Source organism: Austrofundulus limnaeus, unplaced genomic scaffold, assembly GCF_001266775.1.
Source record: "Austrofundulus limnaeus strain Quisiro unplaced genomic scaffold, Austrofundulus_limnaeus-1.0 Scaffold221, whole genome shotgun sequence".
In the NCBI taxonomy this organism is placed as follows: Eukaryota; Metazoa; Chordata; class Actinopteri; order Cyprinodontiformes; family Rivulidae; genus Austrofundulus; species Austrofundulus limnaeus.
In genome coordinates this window covers 767,630-778,760 of record NW_013952623.1, presented here as the reverse complement: position 1 = coordinate 778,760, position 11,131 = coordinate 767,630, and the positions used below count along the sequence as shown (strand labels likewise).

Below are 11,131 nucleotides of genomic sequence, written 5' to 3'. Positions count from 1 at the left end.
AACTCAGATCAAAAACATGATACAATAATAAGGTCATTCCAAAGTGCAACTTGTTGGCTTTCAGGAACACTYAAAGAAATGAAGAGAAAACATTGTGGAAGTCAGTGAATGATACTTTTATTGACCAAGCACAGGGGGGGAAATATGGAATCACCCAATTCTGAGGAAAAAAGTATGGAATCATGAAAAACAGATAAAAAAGACCATTCAAAATACATCATTAGTATTTAGTTGCACCACCTTTGGCTTTTATAACAGTTGCAGTCTCTGAGGCATGGACTGATGAGTGACAAACAGTATTCTTCATCAATTTGGTGCCAACTCTCTTTGAGTGATTCCATATTTTTTCCCCTGTGCTTGGTCAATAAAAGTAACATTCACTGACTTCCACAAAGTTTTTTTCTTCATTTCTTTAAGTGTTCCTGAAAGCCAACAAGTTGTACTTTGGAATGACCTTATTATTGTATCATGTTTTTGATCTGAGTTAGTTTTACAGAATGAAATGTCTGAATGAGTGCTCATCCAACACTGGTGATTCCATACTTTTTGCCAGGGGTTGTATATCATACATATAGTCAATTCACTCATTTTGATTGATTTTAACTGCAGAGAAATTAGCATAAATGTGCATTGACTTTTCAAAACTAGCTGTCAAATCTAACCGTTCCCAACAACACAAAGCAACCATGTATGTCACACAGTAAGTAGCTCACATAGAATTGTTGTTCTTTTCCTCCATATTGGTTGACCTCACCTATAAAACATGCACAGTCTGCTCTGAATGAAATCAGGACAAAAATAATGATCTCAGATGTGCATCTGTTGGCCAAACACATTCTTCTGTGTCAGAGACCTTGAAGAAAACAATAATCTGAAGCAAAAACATCCTTGTTCCTAGAAACTGTGGCCCAAAAAGTATTTATCCATCCCCAAGTATGCAGATGACAGGAATATTATCCTGCTCTGGACTCTAATGTTTCTGAAAAACAAGAAGTTTCCACTCCGACTTGGGAACAAAGTGCATTTCTCTTTCTATTTCGACCGATGACATCACTGCTGAAACAGCAGGGACTGAGATAAGAGATTGAGTAAACAGTGGTTAAAGACAACAGGGGAGTTTGCAACAGCGATATGTGTCTGTGAAGTTTTGCTTAGCAACCTGATGTTTCTACAAAAACAATCCACTTTAAAAAAAGGGCACTTTTTCAGAATTGGCTTGTTTCCGGATAAGAATAAACCACATGCATTTCTTTGTTTATTATCTAACACTACATTTAACAGCAGGAGGAAAGAAAAAAGAGGATTAACTAAACTAAGGATGTCGAACTGAATAAAAGAACCAGAGAAACTGGAAAAAAATACACTCTTAAAAGTTTTTTTTTTACAGAGTTTGTACAAGTTAATGATAAAACTAATAATGATGGATCAGCTGCTAGAACTTTTTTCTACAAATCAAGAAAACCAAAAAATGACAAATGCACTGATTACAGGTTTTGAGACGGATTCCGATTTTCAATTTTTGTAAAGCTACAATCTGCCAAATCCTATTTTTCCTTTAAGAGATACAACTGGAAGTAGAACTATATTTTTTTTTAGCTCGTGACTAATTTGTGATTCCAATCAAATCTTTACAGTAAAATCTTCCTTCTTTTTTTTTTTTTTTTAAATGGCACAAGGTCACAGGGCCTTTTCTTTCTGACACACAAAATGCTCCAGATTTCTAAACAAGTATAATACACAGCATTTCTTTTATAAGCAGGATATAAGCACATTCATTTTCCCGTGAGTTTTTCACAACTCAGAACATGAAACAGCACCACAGAGGAACCCTTCTACGATGAGCTCTCCAAGAAAGTGAACTGCAGCAGTGTCCAACATAAATTTTGAAAAAAAAACAAACATCTGATTTGCTGTGAGACTGAATATGTTACTGTACAGATAGGACACTTACCTGTAAGACGTCAGGTTTTTTGATGTCTTTGAACCTATTTTCCTTGACTCAACTGAAGTAGACTGAATCAAACTGAAGGGAACTGAGCCAATCAGAGCAGAGATATCGATTCGTTCTCCAAACTGGAAACACATTTGTCCAACATCATCTTTTTAAAGAACATCTTTAAAAACCTTAGTGTATTTTACATACAGAGATGTGTCCACACAAGTGTTACAAAGCGCTCTTTGAATTAAATGATGATGAAAACCACTTTATTTTTGTCTGCCATTTTTATGATACAATACGGCAACTCGTTATACATGGTGTCTTGGAAAATAGTAACACAGGTTAAGTGAAGAATACAGTTTCAAAACTTGTCCTGCAAAATAGCATCCATGTAAAGCTGTGACTGTCTTGTATTGTGATAAACATTCAAATTGTTTGTGCTTTGGAAATTTATTATGAGTGTATATTCTAATAAGACATCACTGATATTCTCTGTTTAAGGTTTGGCTTTGAAAAACAACATGGTTCCCTGATATAAGCTGCTCATGTCAACATACTACACAAGTCTGAGTGGAAAAAATATGATAGTGACAATCACATGAATATAGAATATTTATGGTGTTTTAAAGATATTTCCAATTTTCACAGTTCCTGGGAAAATATAGTCCAGCCTCTGTCAGTTGAGATGTCAGTCACGATTCCACACCCACTTTCGTCCGAGGCCCCGCCTCCACACCAAACAGGGCCAGAAGTTTGAAACTGGGGGAAAAAACAAACAAATCTAGAATTTGACAATTAGTTTAACTTTTTTTTAGTTCCAGTTTTACATGTTTTAAAATAGTTTTTCAGTTTCAAATTTTATTTTTGTCAATAAACTTTATGGCCCCAGTTTAGCTCCAAATAAAACGAAACTTGATTTCATTTGAAACTTTTTGCAAATTCGAGCATAAAAACCTAAAGCCCTGCACCCTGAGTGGACTGAGTGCAAAAACGTGGCAACTCTCATCACAACAGATTTCCTCATCTTTCATTTTCAATGACGGTAGACTTTAGATTTCTTTTATGCTCAATGACAAAACTGTACCTAAAAGTTCTCAGCCAAATCTAAGCGATTTCTGAAGCTTATTATAGCTGCAATGTATACACCTTTTTGGGTTTTGTTATGAATGTAGAAGCAAACCTGCACACAGATCCTGCTGTGATTCTGTTTACTAAGAAACAACCAACAAGCGCACAACTGCTAAAATCCCTGGTGCTCTGATGTCGGTTTTGTCCAAAAATGCAGTTCATGAGCCTGAGAACGGACGGTATAAATCATGCTCTAATTGCAACACATGGATCTAGTTATTGTGTCCCTAATGGAAGATAATAAAGAGAGAAATGACACTGCAGTGCTCAGAAGTGACCCCTCTCTGCTGCACATCACGAACATCATGTTTTACAAACACACAGCGTGATTAGGGGATCCTTCAGAGACTGTATGACGGAGAGACTTCTTCATAAACTCTGTGGGACTGTGCAGTCTTTGTTAGCAGGGGGAATTCTTTCAAATGTATTTAAAAAAAAGCAGAGTAACGGTGGTTTTAGTAAGGGGGAAGGCTGCTAGTAGAGGAACCCCTTCATTAGAGGATTGTTCCATTCCAGTGGGCCATCTGTGCGGAAAAAAAAAAAAAAACCTGGCAGTTGCCTCCCAGCGGGGATGGAGGCAGACGCCCTGACCCGGGTTACACACAGCATCAAGTGGCACACATTATAGAGAAACACGAGATCGAATCAGCCACTGAAATAAATGTTTCACAATTTGTAGCCTGATTTTCTGGTATGTCTTACTCAATCTGACAGATTTTGTGAATTTAAAGAAAGCTTTATACAAATTATAAGCTCTCTGAAGTAAAGGAGCAATGTTTATCGTGTTTTTCCTGGACTCATTTCTCTTATTTACATTTTTACCTAATCTCAATCGATCTTGTTTTTCCTCTCTTTATCTGTCACGGTCTTAACATGAACAGTAGCCATTCCAGTAAATAGTTTGTGATTATATACTGGTCAGAAACCTCCTCTTTTTCTAATTTTAAGTTAGCTTTTGTGGCAACATGATCAGCATTTGGTCGTCTGTCTTATTTTTTTTATGTTTTTTTTTTTTTCTACAGAGAACCTCATGCAACGCCCTGGAAACTTTCAAAACTCACTGTTTGTTGCACTTTACAGTCATAACTCTAATCCATGTGAGATTTAGTTGGCAACAAGTGGAGAAATAGAACCACAGGTATTTCAGACTATGACCCCAACATTCAGCCTCTTTATGAAGTGTTAAATTTTCCGTGACATAAAAACCTTCGTTCTCCTTAGCAATGTGGAGAAAATAACAGCGTTTATGATGTGTCGATGCTTGGAGGAGTGGGTCCTTCACAGAGGAAGGAAATTTTGATATGCTTGTATTCTTGTGTACAGTGCCCTGAGATGACATATGTTGTGACTTGGTGCTATATAAACTGAATTAAATAGATTTTTTTATAGAGCAAAAAGGAATACCAAGGGTTTTCTCCAACTACTGTTAATATATTGATTGCTTGGACATTATGTAGAATTAGGCTAAATAAACATTTTGAAAGGATTATACTAAATTTACAAGTGCACTTGCATACACTTGTATATGCATGCATGCGTGTGTAAGGTTAGCAAATTATCTATATGTAATTTATTGTAACTTTAAGAAAATAACCATTCGATGGACATCTACAACTTATTTACGTCCACAGGCAATGAACCATAGAAAAATCACAAAAAATGGCTTTACTCCACCAATTTCCCAGATATCAATCTTAAAATGGGTGTGGTTATCAGTGGTGGGCACCAGTGCGCTAAAGTGCAAATCCACTAATTGCGGACCTAAATATTTCATTAGCGCTTTAGCAGTCTTACTAATTTTTATGATTCACAAGCAGATTTGTGCTTTCTAAAATTAAAATGCAGTACCGCTAATAACTAATTATCTACCAGTCATCATTATCTTGAACAGCAGAAGGTATGACTGTCAATGAATCACAACACATGTGATCCATCCAACAACACCCCACCTAGATAAACACACTTATTTAGAAGATGTACATCCTTGTGGACTGTTGCATTCGGTCACGGTTCTGATTTCCCACAATGCTTTGTGTCTGCTTACGTAGCAGGAAGGCAACAGCAAAAACAGTTAACGTTTGTAATCCATACTAAAATTTTGTATGTATTGATTTATTTTACTTTACAATCGGAGCTCCTTTTTTAAAAGAAATAAAGTTTAAATGCTGGAGCTCAATACTTGACGTAATTGGTCGAAGCAATCTGTCAACGGGGTTAGACAGACATCTAGTGGTCAACTGGAGCAACTACATGGAAAACTTTCATTTCCTGTCACAAATCAAATCCATCATGTACCCAGAATGCATCGCTTCAGTTTTCCAATAAACAGTTTTAAAATTGCTTTATTGATGCTTCTTTAATGAAAAATCTACAACAAACAGACAGAAAAAGACAAAGAAGCGGCCGAACTAGCAATCCTCAACAACTTTTAGATTTTTACACCAGGAGCCAAAGTTCTGTTTCAGGAAATCACATCCCCAGCATTCGGTGCTTGTAGGATTAAATTGTACATGGATTCATACACCGCTAGTTGGCAGTGTTGTACATATATTGTACATGAATTGTTGCCAGCTAGTAAGTGTCAACTTGAACTTGTGCTTTAAAATTAGCCTCTGCTAATTTTTCCTTGGCATGAGTTTTTTTTGAAGTTGCGGACCTATATATTTTAATAAGTGCTTTAGAAATTGCGGTGCTAATTTTTGGGTTAGCGCTACCCACCACTGGTGGATACAGCTGAGCATTACTGCAAACACATACAGTACTTTGAACTGAACACAAAATAAGTTTTGCTTAAGACCGTGCCATTAAGGCTTTCAAGATGGCCACAACAATTAATAGACCTTGGCCAACAAAAAAATGGCAGATCATTGTAAAACAAGCTGCCTATAGATCATGTTTCACTTATTTTTTCTTTGTTTTTGCAGATTAAAGCTGCTAATAGACCAGGAAAAGGCCTACCAAGAACGAAAAGAAGATGAATACACCAAAAAGATCTCAAGTCTGAAGGAAGAGTTGACAAAACTTAAGTCGTTTGCGTTGATGGTCGTAGATGAACAGCAGCGTCTCACTGAACAGCTGAACCAGAAAACAACAAAAGTCCAAGAACTGAGTGCCAGCTTGTCACAAGCTCAGGAAGAACTGAGCTCAGCTAATGCTTGTCTTCAAGACGAGGAACAAAAGGTTTGTCGTTTGGAGGCGGAGCTGCGTGGCCAAGCCAGTCGATACCATCAGGAACAAGAGGCCATGACTGCCAAGCTAACGAGCGAGGATGCTCAAAACAGACAGCTGCGTCAGAAACTGTCCGCCCTCAGCCGACAGCTGGATGAGCTGGAGGAGAGCAACAAGATGCTGCGCAGAGCTGAGGACGAGCTGCAGGAGCTGAGGGACAAAATAAGTCGAGGAGAGTGCGGAAACTCTGGCCTCATGTCAGAGCTCGAAGAGCTGCGGAAGCGGGTGCTCGAGATGGAGGGCAAGGATGAGGAGTTGATCAGAATGGAGGATCACTGCAGAGACCTCCACAAAAAACTGGAGAAGGAGACCAGCCAGAGCCGGTGCTTGAAAGCTGAAGTGGACCAACTGAATCACAGAATTATAGATTTAGAAAAACTGGAGGATGCATTTAGTAAGAGCAAACAGGAATGCATCTCACTCAAAAGCAACTTGGAGAGAGAAAGAACCATGTCAAAGGTCCTGAGTGGCGAGTTGGAAGACCTGAAAGAAAGAGTGAAAGAACTGGAGACTGCTGAGAGCCATCTGGGCAAGACCGAGCAGACACTGAAGGAAGATCTAACTAAGTTAAAGACTCTGACTGTCATGCTGGTGGATGAGAGGAAAGCAATGGCAGAGAAGCTAAAGCAAATGGAGAACAAGGTGCAGAACAGTACGGGCAAACTTCAGGCTGAACAGGACAAAGTTACATCTGTCACAGAGAAGCTAATAGAGGAGAGCAAGAAAGCACTGAGATCGAAAGCTGAGCTGGAAGAGAAAATGTGTAGTGCTACAAAGGAGAGGGATGACTTGAAGGCCAAGCTAAGAGCGGAGGAGGAGAAGAGCAACGACTTGGAATCAAAGCTGAATATGACGAAGAAACGAGTGCAATCGCTCGAGACAGCTGAGAGAGAATACCTGAGAAACAAAACCAAAGAGGAGCACATCAAATCACCACTCGTTAATCGCTTCCAGCAAGAAGACAACAAAGTCAAAGATTTGACACAGGAAGTTGAGCGCCTCAGGCGCAAATTAAAGGACATGAAAGTAGTAGAAGGCGATTTATTAAAAACACAGGATTTTGAATCTCTGGAGAAAAGATTCAACAATGAACAAGAAAAAGCTCAAGCCCTGATGGAGGAACTGGAAATATCAAGAAAAGAGCTTTCAAAGTACCAACTGGCTGAGAAGAAAGAATGCAACCAAGAGCACATTCTTTACAAACGCTTAAAAGAGGAGGAAGCCAAGTCGAGTCATTTGAGCCGTGAAGTGGCAGCTCTCAAAGAGAAGATTCATGAATACATGGGAACAGAAGAGTCCATCTGTCGCATGAAGACAGACCACTCAACGCTGCAAAGAAAACTCACCCAGCAGGAGGTCAGAAACAAAGAACTCGCCAGAGAAATGGAAACACTCACTCGGGAGCTTGAGAGATACAGACGCTTCAGCAAAAGTCTTCGCCCTGGCATGAACGGAAGGCGCTTTTCAGACCTGCACTTGTCCACCAAAGAGGTTCAGACTGATCCAACTGACCTTCTGTCTCCCAACGAGAAGACTATGGTGCCCCTTGAGCGAGCAGTGGTGAACGGGAAGCTGTACGATGAAAGCGATCTTGAAGAAGACACAAATTACAGCAATGAGCTGAAGCTCACCACGTGCAGCCCTTCCCTCATAACTAATGTCAACAACCTAAACAACAACTTGAGACGAGTGAGAAGCCCATTCCTTAAAAGCAAAGATGGCCATCTTCATCAGGTGAACGGCAAATTGCAACCACGGCACAATGGCAACCATGTCCAGCCGGGAGACGTTGTATTGACCCACCATCCTGGGCAGCCTTTACACATTAAAGTCACTCCAGACCATGGACACAACACTGCAACACTAGAGATCACCAGTCCTACAGGGGAAACCCCCCAATCTTTCACCAGCACTGCCGTCATACCCACAAGTGGAGGTCCACCCAAGCAGAGAATCACAATCATCCAGAATGCTTCCATATCCCCAAAAGCAAAATCTATTTCTCCAACAGCTAAACCCAAGTGTTCCCCCATGTCAGATGAGCCGTGTTCACCGGACAGGGCCCTGTCACCATTCGCTATGACTACCTACTCCAGAGCAATGACCCCAGACTCATGTGGTTCTGTATCACCAGACCGAGCCTTGTCACCCATCCAGATGGTTTCAGTAACAACAGGTGTCCCTGAGCGCTCCCTTTCCACTGAGCCAGTGGAGGTCGTTGGTGGGCACGCCATCTTCTGCGTGACTCCAGAAAGGCAGAACAGCTGGCAGGTCCAGAGGTCCAACAGCTCGGGTTCGAACGTCATCACAACAGAGGACAACAAAATCCACATTCACTTAGGAAGCCCATTCATCCAGAGCATTAGCACTCCGTCTCAGACGCTGAGTCCATGCCACGTGCCCAGACTCCAGGAGCAAAGGACTCCCATTGTTGCGAACTGCAATGCTCCTGCCGTCAAAGGCAACAGCAAAATCACAAGTAGCATCACGATTAAGCCCACCTCCACCCCAGTCCAAAGGCCATCACAGATTACAGTAAGTAACGACTGAGCTAGTAATCCCAGAACCCTTCATCCCATCCTCAGTTCTGAGTTCTGCCACCCTAAGTTTTAACCTCAAGAAATGTTTGTTTAACTTCAATTATGTGCTTAAAGGTGGTATCTCACTAGGCTGCGACTGTTGGAGACTAGCTGGCAACTCGAACTGCAAAAACATAGATAAACCTTCTGATGCCGTCTCACATACTCTGGGTGTCTGTAAATAAGTGGCCGTCTTTTGAATAGATAGTTTTTAACATGAATGCCCTATTGTCATCTTAGCATCTTCCTACTGCTTTCTTGGTGGCGCACATTACTTTAATGTCCCCCTCTGTCTACATCAAACAGGGTTAGGATTAGGGTCCAAAAAGTATGGTCAAAGTAATTAAAATGTGTAGTTTTAGGTTGTTAAGATTTATTAACAGAAGGTTTGAAGGGACATTAGTCATGTTGACTGAATGCATGTAAATAATGCTCATTTCATACTTTCTTCTACTAATGATCAAATCAACATTTTTTTCCTTTGGAAAAACTCATTGTGCTTAGCCAAGTTTTATGAGTTGTTGCCAAAAGTTTACTTTGAGTAAAAATCAGTAAAAGTTTGTGTTAATTTTTACCATAAAGTGGAAAAAAAAATTAACGGGTTTAATTAAAAATTTAAGCTTTCATTGTAGATTTTTAAACCTAAAAGTTATAAAAATTGTAACCTTTAAGATTTGCAAAGAGTGTCCTTCTGTGTCATGTGCCAAAATAACACCACTCATAGGTCACACAAAACAACTCCCTGCTTCCTTTTCACTCAGTTGTAGTCAATTACATACCTGTGGATTAATCATCATTTGTATAACTGGATAAGTGACAAATAAATAAATTAAGGGAAAACCTGCTGGAGAGAATGTTTGATATAAAGACGGGCAGATTTGGACCATTTCTTTAATAGGAATTACCATCAGTGTGGTCTTTAGATGTGGACATGTCTGAGGTGAGCCAGTGCCAACCAGTCGCAGCTCAGTGAGAGTCAACCTTTAACAGTTTGCTTGGTGCTTGTGTGATAAAATATTTAAAAACTGTTTGCCTGCATGATAAAAAAAAAATGTCTTAATCTGACCAAGTTCTAACTCGTGTGCACTTACTGTTTCACTTACTGTAGTCAGATTATTCACACTGATGTATCCTGATAGTTTCATCCATTCACCAACTACATTATGATTGTTTGATTTTCTGAGAATTAAAGTGTGCAAAAAAAATGTTTTAGTTTGTCATCCATGCTTGTCATTTTCATTTACTTAATAAATCCAGCATGTTTTTAAAACAAGTTGAAGATTAAACTTGTAGGTTTAACTTTTAATGCATAACTATGTTGGTTAGTTTTTAAATTCTTGTAAAACCTTTGTTCTCGTACCTTCACTGACAAATCAGGCCACCAGGTTTGCCACATGTTTGCTCGCTTGACTTAAGATCATAAAGTCAAAGTTTTTTCCTCCATCCAGAGCAGAGAAACCCAGACAATGAAAAACAGGGTGATGTTAACTTGGAGCTCTCTAATATGACTTCATGGAAACTCCGTTTAAAACCTTTAAACCTTTGAATTTTGAGCCATTAAGCTGCGGTTGGAGACAAATTCTTGCTTTATCTTAAAATTGACTTTTCTTGAAACTATGTTAAAAAAAATCATCAAACTATGACGAAAACATACAGTTAAAGCACTGAAACTAAGATAAGACCAGGAGCTAAGGTACAAAAGTGAAACATTTCTATTTTAGATTTAAAGAAATCGTAAACTGTAAAATGTTCATAACATTAACTGTGGGTATCAACCCTGTCTGTTAGCAAAACAACCAAGGAACAATCACTGAACACACATCTACAAATAATTACTTATTGGAGCCATCCTAATAGACCATTTCATTGTTTTCTGCAAGCACAGCGTTATAGGTAGAGGTCAGATGTTTATCTATAAAATCAAACCCGCAGCGCTATTAAACTGGACGGATGAGGTTGCTGTTTTCCTCTTTTTCTGCTGGTTTATTTATTTATTTTTATATATTTTTTGGCAAATTATGGCAGATAAAAACACTGGATGAGGTGAAATATTGGAATGTCAATGTCATGGTAGGACTTTTTACGACCAATGGGCCTCATGCAAGAACATGTTCGTATTCTTCTCCTAAATTTCTCTTACTTTTGTTCGTACAAAGGGTTCGTACGAACATGTCACGTCAGATTCAACAAACTCTTCTATCTTCAGGAAAAGTGTGTAAATGAGCTGTAAATGAGAGTAAATTCACCTGTTCGTATC

At 39.2% G+C, this 11,131-nt stretch overlaps 2 protein-coding genes across 2 annotated transcripts in view; one reads left to right on the top strand and one right to left on the bottom strand.

The window, feature by feature from the left end:
- filip1l (filamin A interacting protein 1-like) overlaps positions 1-11,131 on the top strand; it is a gene marked incomplete at its 5' end in the record, with an annotated part of 82,551 nt that overhangs the window by 60,321 nt on the left and 11,099 nt on the right. The window contains 1 exon segment of the mRNA XM_014019446.1: positions 5,992-8,830. Coding sequence (XP_013874900.1) covers positions 5,992-8,830 — 2,839 coding nt within the window.
- ect2l (epithelial cell transforming 2 like) overlaps positions 1,210-11,131 on the bottom strand; it is a gene marked incomplete at its 5' end in the record, with an annotated part of 55,801 nt that continues 45,879 nt past the window's right edge. Inside the window, 1 exon segment of the mRNA XM_014019447.1 lies at positions 1,210-2,698.